The 21638-nt window shown below is 48.5% G+C and overlaps 3 protein-coding genes across 3 annotated transcripts in view; 2 read left to right on the top strand and 1 right to left on the bottom strand.

Moving 5' to 3' along the window:
* Positions 1-21638, top strand: part of LOC119449908 (zinc finger protein 143) — a 312907-nt gene that overhangs the window by 91182 nt on the left and 200087 nt on the right. The gene's annotated exons all lie outside the window — the stretch shown is intronic.
* Positions 5638-7694, top strand: LOC119448586 (uncharacterized). Its single transcript, XM_037711818.2, has 2 exons — positions 5638-7357; positions 7681-7694. Exons 1-2 carry the CDS (start codon positions 5638-5640, stop codon positions 7692-7694), a joined length of 1734 nt encoding a protein of 577 aa, XP_037567746.2.
* LOC119449906 (flavin-containing monooxygenase 5) lies at positions 9971-20243 on the bottom strand. Its single transcript, XM_037713189.2, has 5 exons — positions 20023-20243; positions 17074-17491; positions 15588-15914; positions 13794-13994; positions 9971-10460 (listed from the first exon to the last, which is right to left on the bottom strand). Exons 1-5 carry the CDS (start codon positions 20232-20234, stop codon positions 10008-10010), a joined length of 1611 nt encoding a protein of 536 aa, XP_037569117.1. The 5' UTR covers positions 20235-20243; the 3' UTR covers positions 9971-10007.

Genomic DNA, 21638 nt, shown 5'->3' with positions numbered 1-21638 from the left:
ATACAGCTAATCAAAAACCTCGGTCCAAAAAGCAAGGCACTGCTGACTAATGCCATAGCTAGAGGAAGTGATTAGAACAAAGAAAATTCCCGTTGGATGGCGTGAAAGCAAGATGAATCTCATCTACAAAGGCAAAGGAGATAAGCATAAGACGAGCTCGTACAGGCCAGTTACAGTAACGTCGGTGATATATAGAATGACAATACAAGCCATAAAATTAGAACTGTCGAAGTGGGTGGAGAAAAACGATGTATTGGGGGAACTACAGAATGGGTTCAGGCCAAGCAGACGCTTAGAGGATAATATATGTTTGTACTAACTCAGTGCATAGAGATTTCAGTAGCTAAGAAAAGACCTTTATCGATAGCATTTCTAGATATTAATGGAGCTTATGACAACGTAGACAGGGAATTGTTATGGGATATTCTTCAGTACGAATGCATAGATGACGACTTCGTGGAGCTGTTGAGGGGGATATATATAGAGACAACAAAAGTACAAGTAGTATGGGAAGGTCGAAAAGGTAATGAAATGATGGGAATTCACCAAGCATTGAAGCAAGCACGCCCTCTGTCACCATTGTTGTTCACGCTTTACGTTAAGGGTATAGAAAGACGACTGGAAAACAGCGAATTAGGTTTTGATTAATCCTACATGCGTAACGGACAAATGGTGCAACAGAAGGTCCCTGGACTGATCTACGCAGACGACATTGTGCTACTAGCGGACAATAAAAAAGATTTACAGATACTTGCGAATATCTGTGGGAATGCAGCGACAAATCTAGGCCTTAAGTTTAGCACAGAGAAATCAGGAATTATGATCTTTAATGAAAAGACGAGTAACTTCGTGGTCTCAATTCAACAACAACTAATACCCATAGTGAAGCAATATAAGTACCTCGGCGTACACATAAACGAAGGAAAGAATTACTCAAGCAACCACAAAGATAATCTGAAAATAAAGGGGAAGCGGAATGCAGCAATAATGAAACACAGAGCACTGTGGGGCCACAATAAGTATGAGGTGGTGCGTGGAATCTGGAAAGGACTAATGGTGCCAGCGCTAACATTCGCAAATGCCATTATATGCTTAAAATCGGATATCTTGTCGGGTTTGGAAGTTAACCAAAGATCAGTAGGCCGGTTGGCTTTGGGAGCCCACGGTAATACCACAAATGAGGCAGTGCATGGTGACATGGGTTGGCCTCTTTTGAAGTAAGAGAAGCACAGAGCAAAATTAGTTTTGAAGAAAATCTCAGGAACATAGATGAAAATAAATGGGCGGCTAAAGTGCACAAGTATCTCTACATGAAAAGCGTGAACACAGAATGGAGGAGGAGGTCAAGGAAGTTGGCAACCAAGTACAGGATAATCGAAACTGTCAATAGACGACCAGGAGTCATCAGAAAGAAAGTGAGAGCAATAGAGACCGTGAATTGGATGCAAAGAATGGAAACAAAAAAATGTCACAGTTTCGCCGTAAGGGCGAAGCAATGAATCCGGTTGGCGCATAACAGGTCTAACTGGAGACCGCTGAGAAGGGAGCCTTCGTCCGGCACTGGAGATAAAGAAAACATGGCGATATGTACTAACTCTATGAAAAAGGGCTGATAATGACGATTGTGATGACGATACCTGAATGCGCTCATTTCCTTGCTGGTGTTGATGACAGTGGTGCGCATGACCGACGGCTGTCCTTCGACGTCATTGCTGTGGTACGACCGAAGACCTCCTATGTCTGTGGACCGCTCGTACAGCACCACGTCGAAGCCGTAGTCGAGCATCTGGCGGGCGCACGCCAGGCCGCTCGGCCCGGCGCCCACTACGCAGACTTCCTTCTTCGACATCGTGATTCCAAGATTACTGTTACTGACTGAAAAAAAAAAATGTCACAGTTTCGCCCTAAGGGCGAAGCAATGAATGCGATAGCAACACAGCAATGTCAAACGAAGTAAGGTGAGCGGCTTTGGTAGCGATATGAATTGTAGTAAACATGAGCTGATTAAGTAAGCAGGCGTGCTGCGGCGTAAGTAGACCGACATGAAGAGAGACTCGATGACCACGAGAAGGCGCGTGTGAAACGGTGGTGTTGATGAGAAGCGCTGCCCGTGGGCAGCGCGTGCGAAGGGACACACCTGTAGTGCTGCACTGCCGATCCGGGCAGCATTGCATGTGTAGCGTGCGTTGGAAAATGTGACCCGACTATTACTAACTGAATGAACAAGCATGGTGTGAGCGCGCACAAACAAACACGAATAGATCACACTGAATGACTGCAGACAACGACTGTCAAAACGCTGGCAGCAAGCATACACCGCAGCGGGCGAAGGTACGTGCGGTCTATCGCTTCAACGGAAACTAAGCGGCGAATGCACGGCGCATAAAGGTCAGAGCCGTGTGGAGATAAGAGACGGTGCGGACGAGCGACGAGCGCGGCTGTTGGCAGAGTAGAAGTGTGCCCCCCCCCCCCCCCCCCGCTCCCTCCGGCGCTGGCTTCCTGCTTCCTTGCTTGCGCGTGGGAGATTGAGTGCGTTCGCTCTCCGTGATAGCGCGCGTCCCCGCACGCTTCCGCTCGGGTATACGGCGCGCGGCGAAGATTTTATCTATAGGGAACCTCACGGCGACGACGATGGCGACGGCGACGCCGACGGCAGAAATCCGGTTGAAGTGTCCATATAATTGCTATCGCAATAAAAGGACAATGGAGATTTATAAGAATGAGAAGAAAGAAATTAGAAGGGAAAATCTGTACGATGACACAAAGGGCAGTGCCTTGCTATTTGAGGCGCAAGCCGGTTGCCTAAGGACCAAAACATACCGGAACAAATATTCGGAACTAGCTGAGGCATGTGTATGCTGCAGTAAAGATCCAGAGACCACTCAGCACGTCCTAACGGAATGCGACGGGACCCACCCAGCGAGAACCGTAGGTAACGTGCAACTCCCAGAAGCGCTTGGGTTTAAAGTTGAAGGAAACATCAACAGATCAGCCGTAGAGACAAGCAAGTGACGATTAGAGTACTGGTGAAAAAGAAGCAGGGAAAAGATGGATACGACCTGATATCTTAAAATCATCGAAGCGGTACAAGGTAAATTTTTGAAAAAGAAAAAGAATAATGAGAGGTATACCAAAATGCTATGGTATACCTCATTAAATCAAGCAGGCTAGGTGAATATTTGTCGTCGCCCCGTTTTAAAGGGTATGCCAATAAATCATCATCATCATCATCACCAAATTCCTGGGAATGACGGTGTGCCTACTTTAAAGCACTGCACAGGCCCGGGCCGACACAGAAGCCCGGGCTCGGCCCGGGTCGTCCGAAGCGTTTTTCGGCGGACAGGGCCCGGGCTTGGAGCAATGGCCTGGGCCGGGCTCCGGCATGAGGCCGCCGGCCCAGGCCGGACTCAGGCCCGCAAAAGCTCTTAGTAGGGCCTTCGAGCACACGCGAACGTTATGCATTACATGGTTCAAGATATTCTGTGCTAAGCTGAAGAGCTGGCTCTTAGTTTACGGTATACTTTTAGCTAAGAAAATATAAAAACAGATGAAGTTCTAATTTCTTTCTTTTCTACAAAACCGAACATTGTTTTCGCGTAAGAAAAAACAATTATACAAAAAAACACTCTCTTCAAACCATTTCCCTGCTATCGCTTTTGCGTTACTATTACCACTCTCGATAATATTGTATCACATTAGCGCAAACGCGAGGGTGTCTATTTGTACTTGTGCGTTTATTTTATTCCGTATGCTCGTGAATTCGCCTGTTTATATATATATATATATATATATATATATATATATATATATATATATATATATATATACATGCTATAGCACACATTCGCATGCTAAATGACCTCACAGGACCAAATTGTATGATCAAGGTAAATGCATGCGCACCAGCGGAAAACAGGCAATGGGCAGGTAATTTACATTGTTTGTAGAAAGGTACTTATTCAAGCGTTTCGGGGATTGCCACACGGCCATTACTGTGGCTAATGACAAACGACACACTATAAAAAAAATGTCACAGTTTCGCCCTAAGGGCGAAGCAATGAATGCGATAGCAACACAGCAATGTCATACGAAGTAAGGTGAGCGGCTTTGGTAGCAATATGAATTGTAGTAAACATGAGCTGATTAAGTAAGCAGGTGTGCTGCGGCGTAAGTAGACCGACATGAAGAGAGACTCGATGACCACGAGAAGGCGCGTGTGAAACGGTGGTGTTGATGAGAAGCGCTGCCCGTGGGCAGCGCGTGCGAAGGGACACACCTGTAGCGCTGCACTGCCGATCCGGGCAGCATTGCATGTGTAGCGTGGGTTGGAAAATGTGGCCCGACTATTGCTAACTGTGGTGTGAGCGCGCACAAACAAACATGAATAGATCACACTGAATGACTGCAGACAACGACTGTCAAAACGCTGGCAGCAAGCGCATATACGCCGGAGCGGGCGAAGGTACGTGCGGTCTGTCGCTTCAACGGAAACTGAGCGGCGAATGCACAGCGCATAAAGGTCAGAGCCGTGTGGAGATAAAAGACGGTGCGAGCGAGCGACGAGCGTGGTTGTTGGCAAAGTACAAGTGCAGCTCCGCCAAAGCGTTGATGTGGGCCACGGCATGGCGTGCGAAGGACAGCGACACCTCGGGATCGTTCGGCCCGATACCCCCCCCCCCCCCCCCCCCCCCGCTCCCTCCGGCGCTCGCTTCCCGCTTCCTTACTTGCGCGTGGAAGATTGAGTGCGTTCGCTCTCCGTGACAGCGTGCGTCCCCGCACGCTTCCGCTCGGGCATACGGCGCGCGGAGATTTTATCTATACGGAACCTCACGGCGACGGTGACGACGGCGACGGCAGAAATCCGGTGGAAGTGTCCATATAATTGCTATCGCAATAAAAATTAAATTAAGGGGTTTTACGTGCCAAAACCACGATCTGATTATGAGGCACGCCGTAGTGGGGGCTCCGGAAATTTGGACCGCCTGGGGTTCTTTAACGTGCACCTAAATCTAAGTACACGGGTGTTTTCGCATTTCGCCCCCATCGAAATGTGGCCGCCGTGGCTGGGATTCGATCCCGTGACTTCGTGCTCAGCAGCCCAACACCATAGCCACTGAGCAACCACGGCGGGTAACGACACACTATAGTATATGGCCAATGTTCTGGTGAAGTAAATTGTGAGTAGATGAAAGGCTGCATTTTTAAAAATTTCACAAGTGCTGGAAAGCGTTCCATGCGGGCAAAGTTTCAAACGGAACAGTCACATACGGGCAACGTTTTCAAATATGTGATTTAACTACCCGTTAACCGTAACTCTCACTGCAACTTCTCAAAATAAACAGCTTTGCTGGAAATTGGGTTGTGATTCTGCAAGGTTGCACAAGCCTGCTGCAATTTTTTACTTTCTGTAGATACATCGAATACCGCGATATTCTTGGCGTATCATTCGTAGTGATTTTGGGTCACTGTATTAATTTGGAAAGCAACCACTTAAATAGAACGAGAAGAAGAAGACGATGTCGATAACCCATGGCTCGCTTGCGGGTTAAAGTTACCAGGAAGAAGCTGCTGTGTTGCGTCTTGTACGGTGCATTTTGTTACGTTTTCTTCTGCGTCGAAGTGGTCGTGTTGAGGTCCATGTTAAAGGACTCACACCTGTTCTCCAAGGGTTATCTGCTACGGACCCCCGGCTGCTCGCTTCCGCTCTACGACTCCTATCACTGGACCGTTGGCCTCTCGTTAGCCCAAGATGTCCCGTACGAAAGGACGTGCTCGAGCCAAAAGCCCACTGTCCTTGTCCAGCAGTACGACCGCCTCACCCTGAACGCCAGTGCTCTTCGTCGCAACTACAATGTATCTGAGCGGTACACCACATGTTACTACCGCGAGGTATTTCGGAATGAAGCTGCTCTGGAGCCCGACAAAACGCCGAGGCTCGGACCAGCAGTACCACTGACCCTTGGGGTTAGCCTCAGCGCTGAGTACGTGCGTGTCACGTGCAATGCGTACGGTAAAACTCTCTTCAGTGAGTACTTTCTTCTGCCTCAGCCGAAGCCCCTCGCAACAAATGAAGCGGAGGCAAACGAAAGATCACCAGGGGATGACAGGACGATTAGCGTGCTAATCCTAGGTCTTGACTCGACATCCAGGATGAACTTCCATCGCCACATGGTCAAGACGGGCCAATATCTCAAGGACGAACTGGGCGCGTTCGAGTTTCTTGCGCTTAACAAGGTCGAAGAAAATTCTTTTCCCAATTTGATTCCCCTTCTCACAGGAATGGCCGGCTCTGAAGCGGAAAATATATATAGACGATATGGAAAATTCGATGTGCTCCCGCTTGTTTGGAAGACGTACAAGCTCAAAGGTTATACGACGCTGTTCATGGACGAATGGCAGGCCGCAGGTACTTTCTTCTACCCAAATTATGCTGGGTTTATGCGCGTGCCTACCGATTACTGCCCAACTTCTATCCTTCGGCTGATGGAGGACGAAGGCGGGGCCGAAATAAGGTGCATGGGTTCTCGCCTAAAGACGACAATACTGGTCAAGTACCTAGCCGACGTGTTGAAACTCAATCGCGAGAGGCCAATGTTCTCGTTCGTCTGGTTCTCGCACGTCACTCATGACAGCGTAAATGGACTGCAGCTCATGGACGAACCACTGGAGGCTTTTCTCAGGGAACTGTCGGCGTACGGAATCTTGGAAAACACTGCTCTGCTGTTCATGAGTGACCATGGCTTGCGCATGGGTGACATCAGGGGGACCGAGATAGGTCGCTACGAGGACAAGAACCCCTTCTGTTTCCTAGCGCTACCGAACCGCTTTCTGGCGGATAACCCGGTGGCTGCCGCCCAGTTACAAGTGAATCAGCGCCGCTTGATCACCAATTACGACCTGCACGCCACGCTGATCGCCCTGTCCAAATTGCCCGAACTTGACACGAACTCTACCGAAAAGGGTTTGAGTCTCTTCGGCCCGATACCACCGGAGAGGACGTGCACGGACGCTTACATACCACGTCAGTTCTGCGCTTGTAATGACGCGAGCCGGAAGCTGAACGATCCCGAGGTGTCGCTGTCCTTCGCACGCCATGCCGTGGCCCACATCAACGCTTTGGCGGAGCTGCACTTTCAGAACAGCTGCGTCGTCTGGCAGCTCGGCAGCGTCGACGACGCCTTGATTCTCGGAGACTTCGCGGCCAGCGCGGTGCAACTCCGGATGCAGATAACCATGGTGCCGGCGGCGGTCTTCGAAGTGTACGGTACTCTCGGTAACCTGTCCTCGTCGGAGAAGCGCGTGAACCTAGTACTGAGGCTCGACAAGTACGGCAACCAGACCACGTGCCTGCCAAGGAGTAGGTGGCAGATAATTTGCATGTGCAAGTCTTACTTGCTAAATCTGTCGTCGACGACGCGTGAAACTCTACCATCTCGCCTTTGGCTTCTCGCGTTGACTCTGGCGGCAGTGGTTTTCGCTGAGTGCACTTTATTGCAATCATAAAAGTTTTTTTCATTAACATTTAGTTATGACTCGTTCCTTTTTTTGATGAGCGACAATACTCCATGCATCCTTACATCTGTTTGTATGTTCGTGTTTTTTTTTCTGGTAACCTTTAACGCTTGTTTGAACTAGCTCACATTTTTGTGTTCATTAATGGCGGCTAAAACCGTATTGCAGATACTACGCTGTGACCAGCACAGTGTGAGGAAGGGCGTTTATATGAGACTGTATATGCCACTTTCATATACAAAAATACATGTAGATGTATTACGCGGTAGGACGTCTTGGGAAGAGCGCGTGAGAGCTGTTGATGAGGAAAACGCAAGATCGTACAGCATAGGAATAATTACGGTTGCGCAGACGCTCCCGCACTGAAGAAATCCGGCAGAATCAACCCATCTCATGACGATTGTCGAAGTTAATGGGATCAGCGTTGAAGCAGTGCGTCGACACACCATACTGCAACCAACAACCGAAACGCGTCATGTGTTAGGCGCGCGTATGCAGCCGGGATGCTCTCTCGCGCTTCCCGTTCGGCTCCGCCCATGCGAAATTGAAATGATTTTAATGCGTTAACATTCTTAGGGTACTTCACTCAATTTTCGGGAGGTATACATACGTATCTCTGTTTGCATCTAACAGTTTTCCCGCCAGCTAGGGTCACTGGGTAGTCCATGATCGACGTGTAGCGCATCAGGCTGCTGTGCTGAGGGAACAGGATTCGAAACCAATCGTTGGACCAACTTGGGTTCACTAAGTATGTGGCGACTTCGACGAACCTCTTTGACGCCGACATGTCTCACTGGGACTCACTGCTGTTCAATTAAACTCTTTGACGCCGACTTGGAGCACTGGGTATGTCCTAATCGGTCTGTGCTGGTCTTTCATGAACCTCTTTGCTGCCAACGCGGGTGACTGGATATGGCAGTAGGTGTGTGCCGCTCTTAAATAAACGTCTATGACGCCAGCTTCGTTCTGTAGGCGATGTACAGGGCGGCCCTTCTGAAAGGGCACCACTTCGTTTCACCATTTCAGGTTTCAGCAGCGGGCCACAGAAAATGTTAGATTTAGTTAGATGGGAATCGGGATTCTATTTTACCTTTTGAAGTTTGAAGTTTATTCAAAATATATACATTTGTTATATATATTCGTTTTGCATTGTGATTGAACAATCAGAGGTCCCAAAGTAAGAACTGTCAGGGGGACCTCCTAACAAAAATTAAACAGAGGATTAGTTCATTGGTCAGCAAACAGTGGCGAAATTGCAGCAAAATATGCGAATTAAGTATCAGATGGCCCATTGAGCGAGAAATACAGCGTCTGTAGTCTGTAGCAGCGAAAGGGCACCTAAACAACCATTGCCATTGGCTGCGACGCCACGTCACGAGCTGCGCCTTGACGGAGCAGAGCGGGCGAAAGGGAACGCCTGCTGCAACGATAGCATGCCAGGTGTTGCGTGAGGGGAGAGGGCATCGCCGCGACGCCACGTCACCCTCGCTCTCCGAAGCCTGTGTTATCCGCGCGTTCCTTGCCCGCGCAAGCTCTCGCCTGCCAAATCAAAACGCGCCAAGCGTCTCAACGCTCTCGCTCGCCCGCGAAGAGTTCATAACTCGAAGGACCGCTCAGCGGCGTTCAATTAAACATAAATGCTTTTGCGTTCACAACTCATAAGAAGTGCTTAGGTGTTCTAGGATTTTTTTATTCACTTCCTTTTTTTATGACTGATTTTTCACGGAACAATAAAGGGATGCCCGCGGATCTATGTCATAATTTCTTCAATTACACACAAAGTGACGTTTGCAGCCAATTTTCTTTACAACGAAGGGCTTTGGGACCTTCAAAATCCTGCGTTGTACAGTTCGTTGTAAAGGTTGCGCGCCAGCCGTTCATCACACAGTTGTCTAATTACATTAAACAAAATATAACCTTTATTTCCCATGAATTCCAGAAATCTGCACTGAAAGAAGTCGAATATTTTATTCTCGACACTTCTTCCAACGGAATGTGCGTCTTCAGGCAACCTCATGGCATCGAGAGGTTCACGACATGTTTCCCGGAGAAACCCGGCTACCATAGTAGCTACAGCATTCCCCGGACCCTCCCACGCGGTCTTTCTTGTGCTGTAGACCAGCTCTCCCTCTGCGGTACCACAGCTCGTAGGCGGCTATCTGCGAGAGTGTATCGGTGGTGCTGCTATGCGCGTTCGTTGGAAAGTAACAAATCGGTCGGTGGAGAAGCCTAAGTTTCTTCGTCGTACAGGCGAATTCGCTGTAGTGGTCTTCGCTGCAGAGGCGTTCACAATACATATGAAACACAGGAATTCGACCGGGACATACGGAATCCTTGTAGAGGCGCTCAACTGTAATATGTTAAATATGGTCGATATACTCCTGAAATTGATGCCAGAGTGGTGAGAGACGCAATAAATTTATTTTGCTTGAAATGGGTTGAAACGCTGCTCTTCGGGAGGAGATGAACAAGGACGGGCGCAGTCACTAGGAATGCTACCGTAGTCCGGAAAGTACGTATGCAATGGCCAGCACGAAGAAGAACAGGAATAGGTAGAGGAATGCCAACGGGCCCTTGTTCTTCCTCTCGAAGGAGGTGCATCGATCGTTGAGCGGGTACATCACCCTGTAGTGCGAGTCGAGGATGGCCTGCCGCGCGCCGGACCACGGGTGCGGTCCTTCGAGCCGGAACTGGTACGGAACGCAGGGTCCGAGCAGCGCGCGGAAGAGCTTGTTGTCTGTGAAGAAGTACTTGAGGATGTTGGGTCGGGCCCCGATCAGGCTGGCCAGTTCGTCCATGTAGTTGGTCCAGTTCACCTGAATGGTGTGGCGCGGTGATGCGATGTAGCGCCGTCGCATAGAGTCCCGCTTCTTGCAGATGTCCTCGAACATGTCAACCTCCGAGGGGAGCGAACGTTTCTTTGACAACAGCTCGGCCATCCAGCGGCTCTGTGCACATGCATGCGAGGCAAATATTAGTGAACCCTATATTGTCACCGAAAACGTAGAAACATAGGTGAGATGAGAATGCGGAAGAAAAAGCTGCGCACACTTTTATTTGTTTGCGCGTCACAAACAAATAAAAGTGACGCTTTCAAGTATTCTCTAGGTAGGTAGGTAAAAACTTTACTTTTGTCCGGCAAGTTAATAGGGTGGGCTTCACCCTGCCTAGGCGTCGGCCAAGAGACCTTGGGCTCTGGCGGCGTCGTCGGCCCGCTAGACTGCCCACAGTTGATCTTCTGGGGCTGAGCTGAGCAGCACAGCACACCAACGCGCGCCGAGGCTTTCGCTAGAGGCTGTCTCGCCGTTGCTACTCGTTAGCCCTTGGCATTCCCACAGCATATGCTCAAGAGTTGCTCTTGAGCCGCATGACTTGCGTACGTTTGTCGTGTAAATATCTGGATATAGTGAATTCCGCATTACTGGATTACAGTATGTCCTCGTTTGTAACTGCCGCCACTGGGCAGACTGCGATTTATTTGGTTTTATTGCGATAGCAATTATATGGACACTTCCACCGGATTTCTGCCGTCGGCGTCGCCGTCGCCGTGAGGTTCCGTATAGATAAAATCTTCGCCGCGCGCCGTATGCCCGAGCGGAAGCGTGCGGGGACGCACGCTGTCACGGAGAGCAAACGCACTCAATCTTCCACGCGCAAGCAAGGAAGCGGGAAGCGAGCGCCGGAGGAAGCGGGGGGGGGGGGGGGGGGCGCATTTCTACTCTGCCAACAACCGCGCTCGTCGCTCGCTCGCACCGTCTCTTATCTTCACACGGCTCTGACCTTTATGCGCTGTGCATTCGCCGCTCAGTTTCCGTTGAAGCGATAGACCGCACGTACCTTCGCCCGCTGCGGCGTATATGCGCTTGCTGCCAGCGTTTTGACAGTCGTTGTCTGCAGTCATTCAGTGTGATCTATTCATGTTTGTTTGTGCGCGCTCACACCACAGTTAGTAATAGTCGGGCCACATTTTCCAACGCACGCTACACATGCAATGCTGCCCGGATCGGCAGTGCTGCGCTACAGGTGTGTCCCATCGCACGCGCTGCCCACGGGCAGCGCTTCTCATCAACACCACCGTTTCACACGCGCCTTCTCGTGGTCATCGAGTCTCTCTTCATGTCGGTCTACTTACGCCGCAGCACACCTGCTTACTTAATCAGCTCACGTTTACTACAATTCATATTGCTACCAAAGCCGCTCACCTTACTTCGTATGACATTGCTGTGTTGCTATCGCATTCATTGCTTCGCCCTTAGGGCGAAACTGTGACATTTTTGATGAGGCGGTGGATAAATACACCTCTGCATTTTATAATGTGTTATATCTTTGTATTTGGCCAATCTGTCTCCCCACTCCCAATCTCCGTCCTCACCTTTTTCGGCGGCCCCCGAGTTGACAGTACCATTGTTTGTCGCAACTCGGTCAGGTAGCCCTCGAGCTGCGTTGTGTGTTCTCTAGAAACATTGTATAATTAATCGCTAATAATTAATTAATAAGAACACAAATTGGGCTGGCATCTTCAGGAGGTTGCAAACAACATACTTACAGTTGGGTTTATCCGCGAAGAAGGTTTTTCTCTAAAACAAAAAATAAAGCATACGTAAAATAAAAATTAAAAAAAAAGAACATGCGCCGTGATAGCTAAGATACCGGTACATGTAGCGCTAATAGCGAGGCTTATGCAAAATTTACCTCGCATATTACACTGTTGTTTGTGTGGCTGCAGATAAACGTCTCTTCATAATATGCAGAGGCTTTAGAGAGAGAGAGAGAGAGAGAGAATAAATTTTATACAATAAAGCACACGAGCGTAGGTAGCTCCTCCGCTCTGCAGTGGGTGGTCCCCTCTGTCCAGGAGTCCAGCGGCCTCAGCTGGCCTTCTCGCTCGGTTGACCAGGTTGAGCTGGTCCGTCGAGTCGGTGCTGGACAGCGCTGCCTCCCATTGCCGTGTGGTGGGGTGTGTTATGGGTGTGAGCTGTGGTGTGTTTGCGCATTGATCGCAGTGTGGGCATTTATAGGAATACAGCGCAGGGTGTAAGGCGTGATAGAGACTCAAGTGTGGAAGCTAGCGCAATACAGGGGTAATTGGAGATCGCAGGGAGAGGCCTTCGTCCTGCAGTAGACATAAATATAGGCTGGCGATGATGATGTAATTAGGCGGAATGCAAGAAATAATCTGAGTATCTCCAAGCGACGGCAAATACTGGTCAAGCACGTCTGCAAGAAACTTCAAACTTCGCGCCAAAAACAGACGTGCTGAGAGAGAAATGAGGGAAGCAGTAACATGAACTTTTTTGGCTCCCAACCAGATTACTGGTAAATTCGACAATGGTAACTAATTATTTTCGCACCATAGTCTACCAAAAACGGTGCTTGCTATTCAGCTGGTGGAACTGGGTTGCAAAAAAAAAAAATTGGGAACGTGAAATCACGTGAGTATACTATCGCTCGCCTACATCTGCACATGCGCCACACACTATTCGATCGAGCCTGCGAGCAATACCATTTAGAACAGGAGGAAAGAAAAGAATGCAGGTGGATGTAGAGGATTTCCGCCAGTACGTGCGTAAACGTTTTAGTGTTAACGTTTTAGCGAAATACGGGGGCTGAAATGGAAACAGTAGCAGTGGTGGTAATATTGGGGACGATGTGCTCAAACCAGAAGGCGTCGTTACTTTTTGTTGGTGGTACAAATGTTTGCGTCGGGATTGAGACCTTCAGGCCATCATATAAGAGTGCACAACCACAGAATGCAATATAAGACTATTCCACTGTTTACAGGTAGAGAGCCTAAGGAAGCTTCCGGTTTTGCCCACATAATTAGTCCGTTAAATTTAGCGGACAAGAAAGATAGCGGTGAGCCGCCGTAGTACGCGCCAGGACAGAAGCCAATTGGTTTTCAACACTTTTCCTCTGAAGCTAATCACCATTTCGCGAATCGATATCGCCCTTAAATTACACGAAAAAAATTTACCTATTGACACTTGAAGCATGTGACATTACTTATATTTGGAAGCGTGAAAAGAGATGTCCTGCAAGTTCAGTCCACTTGTAAACGCTTTCTTTTTCTTTTCGTCATAGTAGGCTGATAAGACACGCTACCGGAAGTTTTTTTTTTTTTTTTTTTTTTTTTTTTTGAGGCTCAGGCTCACAATATTCTAGACCACTCCTCTCATGAGCACCGTGTCACAAGATGTCTTCATAGCTGCTGCGTCCATTTGACACTTTGCTTTGTTTCGATCGGTATACGAAACTCCGTATACTGTCTGAGACGGACTCACCTGCAACTCAGATATGGGGAACATGGGGCCGAGCGGCTGGACGAGCCCGATGATGGCCAGACTCGGATGCCTCAACTGGGGCGGGAAGACGTACTTGTACAACTGCACCTGGTTGTCCACCACGGACACCACGTCATTTGGCAAAAAAGGAAGCTTGATCTGGTATCCCGTGGCCAGGATGACGTCATCCAATAAGGTCGGCTGAAAGACCACACGCGCATAGCCCCGAGATGACGTCATCTGAGGCAGAGTTTGCTCTATAATCACATCTCCAGAGGTTTATACCTTGACTGCTCGGCGTTACTCACGCGAATGAAGCTAAAGAATGACAGGTCTTGCTAAATATAACTTTTATTTTTTTCTCATTAAGAATGCATAATCATCGTAAATTCTGGTGGCCCGGACAGATGATACATACTATGCATTTCTAGGCTCACGGTTGTAAGATAAGGTATACTTAGGTATACTTTAATTTAGACTGACACCTACACTGTGGTCGAGTTTCATGTCAGTCTGTGCCGGCGTTCTTCTGTGATGTGAAAAATGAGACAGGTATAAATTTTTTTAATGACGAGGAACTCGCGTGTGCGAGTTCCTCGTCATTGTATAAAGCAAGAAATATTTCAGTACTTGGGAAAACTATATGCATTGTGCTGACAAAGCTGATTTTATTTACGTAGATGTATAGTCGTGCAGCCATTAGCGCAGTGATAATGTGGGATTCTGCTCTATGAGGAGTCATACCTAGGAAAAAAGGATGATTTAGTTTAGCACATGCATTTAAATGTGCAAAGCACCCGCATGCGCCTGCCAGCTTATTTTCAATAACGGTCTTTCGCTTGAACTGTTGACGTGTTCGTTTACTTGCACTGTGGTCCCTCATAGCTTAAAAAAAACGACCCTCTGTATCTGCGAAAACATTGGAAAGGGTTGATATGTGATAACATTTGCATGTTTCATTCACACCTACGAGTATAAAATTATGTACGTGCTCACTTACGTTTTGCTGTTGCACGCTTTTTTTTACGTCACACACATTTACTACAGTTATCCTCCTGCACCTATATTTGCTGTAGTTCATATAGAGTCGGCGTTTCGTTTCGTACAAACGGTAAATAGAAACGCGCTCTTCGCGAAACTCGTGCCAAGAAACTCCGTACCTCCGTATATTGTCAAAACAGATTCGCCTGCTTCGCTTTCCCTTAAAGAGCTTTGGATGATTTTGTCTCAGTGGGGTTTCAGCACAGCGATACAAGCAGCACCGTGACCTAGATATGACAGCTCATCATCATCAACCGCTTCACAAACATCTTTGTCATCCCAGATAGCCTCATCACCTGCACTGTCGAGCACTTTTCAAATGAAGCACGTTTTGAGGCTTCTGCCAACTTCAACTCTTTTGATCAAGGTTATTTGCTCGACCTTCGTGCACTGTCAATGATTAAAAGTCGATTCCCAGCTTTTAGACGCTATACTTGAATTCGAACATGATTTTCGCATGCATACGACGCACAGATGACAGGAACATTTTCCCCGCGCAATCGTAGTTCGATAAGTGTGCTCGAAAACAAATTATTACAGTAAGATTTCCGACACACCACGGTTCAGTTCGCGCACTTTTATACCGCATGGCGCAGCGCAAACCTGCACCTTCCTGCCTAGGTCACTGTTTTACCGATGACCCGAAGAGTGACGCGCATGGCTTGTGCAACTAATGTTACAAACTGAAGAGTTAGTTTTGATGAAATAAGGGATAGAAAAATTTACCAACACCTAAGTTGCACGACGAATCACCTTGTCGTCACCTTGGAAGAGCACACCGTCTTCGGTGAACTCGACGATGTCCTTCTTGACGCGAACCATTCCGCTGAGGATGAGGTTCGGCAACGCATCGTTGATGGTCGGACGCTGCTCGTTGTAGCGGTGCTTGGGCTTGAGCCCGTAAGCCTCGTGGTTGAAGAATCCGTTCAAGATGTTCTCCGCGTAGTCGTTGGCCAATGAGTTCGGTAAGGCGCGCATTAGGTAGGTCTTGAGTCGTGTTTTAAGAAAGATGTCGATGGGCACGCCGTTGGGGCCGACGCGCTTCAACAACCAGGCTCCTCTCCTCGTGGACAGATACGTCTGCGAGGAATTTATTGCTTAAGCAGCCAGGAAGGGCCAGGTATACTATCCTGCGTGTTGGATGGAGCAACAAACTGCGTCCAACATGTTTCCAACACATTTCAACAGGTTATAACAACATTTGGAACAGCCATGTTTTCGTCGCGGCACCACGTTGAAGGGCTAGGGGGGGGGGGGGGGGGGGTTGCATTGACTGTTATTTTGCATACGAGGGTACATGCAAATGCACATGCCCGCGAATGTTATTTGTCCTTCGTCCTGTCTTTGTCTCTTTCAAACTCTGTGACGCTGAGACTCCAATGGCATCTTCTACTGGTCATTTTAAAGCGCTCCGTAGCTTTTCAAAGGTCTCATAAGACAGCAAATGTAAGCGTTACTGTGAGCGTAAGTGGGCCATATATTAGCAATGAATAAACTTAGATTTACGCGATTTCACCTCCTTATTACCGCTTAAAGCTGCATTTGGCAAACATAGCAACGCTGCAAGAGCGCTGCGGAACAACTAGTCGAAAATTTCATGAGACTTCATACTCGGCCAGCTGATGTACAAACGCGCAGTCACACGCTTACGCAACGGTACGTCAGGGGTGCTATTATGCAAAACTGTCAAATTGCGCCATATATTGTCCAATTCGCCCTTTTGTCAGCTCTGACTGGCTCATTATGCCCTCTTTGACGGACTCAAAACGCCAACATGATGGAACTTGAAAACACGGAGGAATTTGACAGGACCCAGAATTGGGCTGGTATAGCACGTCTGCAAGTTTCTTAAGTGTTCTATTCGGTCGATTCCATTCATTTCTTGTCAATCATGGTCGGCCTGCCTTGGTGATAGCTTGTGTGGATCGAGCACCACTCGGACCTCTAGAGAAGCGCGAAAAGGAAAGAGCATTGAACAAGAATCGTTACATATTCTGGCCCTGGTGTGGGGCATTAGCGAAATGGATCCGTGCAGAGGTGACGAAACTCTTACGTCGCGCTTACCTCAAGCGCCACGTGTCTGACGTGACAACGTGAATGACCTCCACTGACTCTTGAAACCTCCGAGCTGCTGCAGAAGCGTGGTCACACGCACAAAACGCAATGATCTGTGTAATTGGTCTCAATACATTAAGGAAATGACGATGTAGTCACGATTAAGCGGTTACGTGATGCTTACCTCGAGGGCAACGTAACTGGCGTCCACTACGGCGTCGACCGCCGAGTTTCCGATGCCAACCACGGCTACCCGGCGGTCCCGAAACTTGTCGGCGTTCTTGAGGCTGTGCGTGTGCACGATCCGGCCGCGGAACTTCTCCTGCCCCTTGAAGTGTGGCACGTTCGGGTGCACGTGGTGGCCCGCGCACACGGCCACGGCGTCGTAAGTCTCCATGCGTTCGGTGTTCGCTTTCAGGTCTCTGACGAGCACGTCCCAGCGCCCCGTGTTCTCGTAGTCGGTGGCTGGCGTCACCTGCACTATGTCGTGTCTCGTCCGAACGTGCTTGGTCACGCCAAAGTGGTCGGCGTAGCTCCGGAAGTAGCCCAGCATTTTGGTGTGGTGCATGTAGTTGGGGAGGTCTTTGGGCGGTGGATAGTCACTGCGAGCCGGGAAAGTCGCGCGGAGAGAGAAAGAATAAGCGTCTATTGAATGACCAACAGATGGGTTTGGTCTTGATGCTTAAGGATGGCGACTTCTGTCCAGGATGCCTTGAGCTCGGGTGGCATTAATAGCGCTTTCGACTAGCCGAATCTGGTCGTCCGGACAGGAGCTCACCAAGCCTCTTTCCCAAAACTCGGTTGGGGGGTGTAAGTGGAGACTGTTAGCATCCGCCTACCGTGTGTCTGTGCGTCACGGGCTTCTCGCAAAAGCGGCAATGTGTGGAGTGCTGGTTAGGACAGAATAGGTAGAGCTGAGAAGGATGAGGGAAGGAACTGGTCTGGAGCGCACGGTCTCTAGGTATAGGATTTGTATGTGTGTGTGTGTGGGGGGGGGGGGGGGGGGCTGTAATGTTTGTCGCGGCAGTCTATAGTGCGGGGTCTATAGTGCTTGGTTTCGGCTGCGTTGCTCTCTGCGCCCGCTCGGTGAGTCAATGCTCGAGCGATGGTGTTAGCAGCCTCGTTTCCAGGCCTGCCGTAGTGATCCGGAGCCCATACAATGCGCAGGGACATCTTCGGGGGTGCTGTTGGATGATGCACAGTGTAGTGAGAGACAGTTTGGTTTCGGTTGCAACTCGATGTGGGCCGTGGTGAAAAAGATATCCTCCCACCACTTGGCTGCACGTAAATGTAATAAAAGAGAGATAAACTTTATTTCTGAGGGATTCCTAGTCAGAGTCGTTGCTGTCGGAGTCCAGCTGGGTCCCCAGGCTTGGTGCTGAGTCCATTTGTCTGGACCCACAGACTTGTTTTATGGAGACCACCAGCAGTGATTATGGTGTATAGGCGTATAGCTCTTCTGGTTGAGCGATCCAGCTCTACCAGGTGTAGAAAAGGCAGGGTGGGATGTTTGAGCCAGTCAAAAAGTTGTAGAGAACAGTGTGGGGCCTTCATATTGAGTATCGAGTGCCATCATGTCTTTTCCACGTACCTGACATGCCGGTGGTAGGTCAATATGGTGTTTTGAGTAAGGCGCATTGAGGTAAGTGTTTGAGGTAAGTGTTTCGGTTTGGCGGTTTAGTGCGGCGTCCTCTCTAGTGTTTGTTTGTGACGGGGATAGTAAGATGAGTCTGTTGTTTTTAGATTTCTTTAGCAGATTACGGCATTTTTCAATGCAAAGCTCTGACATCTCTGAGGCAATAGGTCTCAGGCCACTTCATGGGAGAGACAAATGTTCGTGGGTATGCGGAAGAATTAGCCCTGGCATTCAATCAGCTGTTCGTTCACGCTGTGGTTACTTCCCGATAATAAAATGTTTAAAATAGTTTCGATTCTTGCAATTTATAGTAAAAGTTGTATTAATAGCTATTTTCCTGCTCATTGATTTTTGCATGACTTGAGCCCGCTACGTATACGATGAGGGCAGGGGTTCTTGTTCTGCTTGATTATTCCTTTAGAAGGGAATTGGGATGGGGGAGAAAATGTGAAATTTCACTACAATATGTGTATTTATGCCGACGATCTGAGCGATGGCGTTCTGAATCATATGATTTTCGCAGGCTTTCATAAACATTGGTAGACTGTCCCTGTACTTCGTGTCATTGATAATCCAATCTCACATTTTCACAAACGAGTGTTTTCGCATATATACGCACGTTATATACTGCCGATACTCGCGGCGCTGCTATTGTGTTATTGCGCATTGCAAGAAGCAAATCTACTGACCCTTCGCACCGTTGACTCTGTAGTAAAAAAAAAAAAAAAACGATGGTCCATAAGCTGTATTTTCGGTTTCTTAGGACCTTTCTCGTCACGCAGTCGACTCCTTCATACAGCGGGATTAGGCTAATATTGAACCAAGTTAGAAAGGAACTAAGAAGAAGCACTAGAGTAACCTTAGCTGCTAGATTTTCTCTTCGAGAAGTTTCTCAAGCAGATAAGTGATCCTTATTGCCGAAGGATATCAAGGCCAAAGTACACAGTTTATTTCTGAATTTCGCGCACTAACCGCGACGCTCACGAAATTACTACGACTTCATAAATTTTACAGTATTTTCGCGTTATTTGGTCCCAGGAACTGCGCACTAAAGCTGCCAGCTTAAACTGTTTTCTCGCGCTAGCGAAACTCCAAACAGTCCGGCGCCGACATTGCAAAAGGTTCACGCTACCTATACCTGAGCTTAAGATCATCTGAATTCGTTACCAGTATATATCTCGAAAAACGGCAGTACAGACCAGATGACAAATGCGGCCCGTAGCTGATGGTTAGGGAATGTATAGAGTAAATAAGCAGTGGTAATTTAGAGTAGCAGAATTCATGCCAAGAGATGGGAAACACAGTCCAGTACGGCAGAGGATTAGGTGGTGTTAAGAGATGAGGAAAATTGCGAGCATTCAGGATAGAGCCGGCTGCCGCATAATAGAGGTATCTGGAGACCGCTGGAGCCTTCGTGCGGCAGTGGACATAAAGAAAACACGGCAATGTACCAACTCTATGAAAAAAGGCTGATAATGACGATGGTGATGACGATACCTGAATGCACTCATCTCCTTGCTGGTGTTAGTGACGGTGGTGCGCATGACCGACGGCTGTCCTTCGACGTCATCGTCGTGGTACGACCAGAGACCTCCAATATCTGCGGACCGCTCGTACAGCACCACGTTGAAGCCGTAGTCGAGCATCTGGCGGGCGCATGCCAGGCCGCTTGGCCCGGCGCCCACTACGCATACTTCCTTCTTCAACATCGTCCGATTCCAAGATTACAGTTACTGATTGGAGTAAAAAAATAAATCCAGCCAAATTAATGACAACGAGACATAACAACCCGCACCAGAAGGAGAGAAAGAGAGAGATGAAAGAGAGAGAGAATATATAATGAAAGGCAGGGAGGTTAACCAGGACTGAGCCCGGCTGGCTACCCTACACTGGGGGAAGGGAAAGGGGGAGGGAAAGATTAGGAGAAGAAGAAAAAGTCTACTGTGGATATCGTTGACTGGGTGACAGTTTTGCGCTCTATATCACTGACAATGACTCAGTCCGGATCACCGATGGTTACTCAATCCGGCAGTTTTAAAAATCGCAGCGGCGCTTTTGTGGCTATTTGTAGTTGCGTTATGAAAAAGTCTACTGTGGATATCGTTGACTGGGTGACAGTTTTGTGCTCTATATCACTGACAATGACTCAGTCCGGATCAGCGATGGTTACTCAATCCGGCAGTTTTAAAAATCGCAGCGGCGCTTTTGTGGCTATTTGTAGTTGCGTATGCTGCTATCACTGACAATGACTCAGTCCGGATCACCGATGGTTACTCAATCCGGCAGTTTTAAAAATCGCAGCGGCGCTTTTGTGGCTATTTGTAGTTGCGTTATGCTTGGCCATGGTCCCAAGATCTTGTTCAAGGTGAACGGTTTTCTATCCAACTGATTTAGAGCTGTGCGGAGGTCATGTCTTTCATTTTCAAAAGATTGACAATAGCACAGTAGGCGTTCTATAGTCTCAGCGACACCGCAATCATTGTACTCGACCCTATCAGCCATTTCAATCAAACACGTATATGCATTGGTAAATCCAACGCCCAAGTGTAAGCTGCACATCACTGTTTCTTCACTTCGCGGAAGCCCAGGTAACTGCCGCAGCGGCATAGATGGGTCGAAAGAATGCAATCGGTGCATGGGTGAATTGTGTGTGCCACTTCTCCTACGTGGGACTAGCCGGGTGGCGCGGGGTCTTCCCTGCGTCTTCTCAGGACCTCAATAAAGTTATTTCACTCACTCACTTCTCCAATGTCATAGGGTGCGTTAGCTTGCTTAAGTGTTGGGCTGCGTCAGTCCTCGATAAAGGTACATAAACATGGTTTGTCCATCGTGGGATTTCATTGCAGCTTCGTCGGCGAGGTCTTGGCCGGAGATACGTACCGCAATGACCCGGCCGCCACTGAAACACGATGTCGTCTTCTTTCGCGATCATATGATGGTGCGCTTCTCGTATCTCCGACACAAGTAGTTCACAGGACCCGCGTCGAAGAGCTGACAAAAGACATTGCAGGGCCGCCTTTGAGCCTCTGAATAATGCCCACCGAGTAAGCTGGTTGTTAATATAATCAACGGCACTTCGGAGGGCAACAAGCTCCGAACCGGTCGACTTTGTG

Source organism: Dermacentor silvarum, chromosome 4 (assembly GCF_013339745.2).
Source record: "Dermacentor silvarum isolate Dsil-2018 chromosome 4, BIME_Dsil_1.4, whole genome shotgun sequence".
Classification (NCBI taxonomy): domain Eukaryota; kingdom Metazoa; phylum Arthropoda; class Arachnida; order Ixodida; family Ixodidae; genus Dermacentor; species Dermacentor silvarum.
The sequence above is the reverse complement of the archived record's forward strand: the minus strand, read 5'-3'. Positions and strand labels throughout refer to the sequence as shown.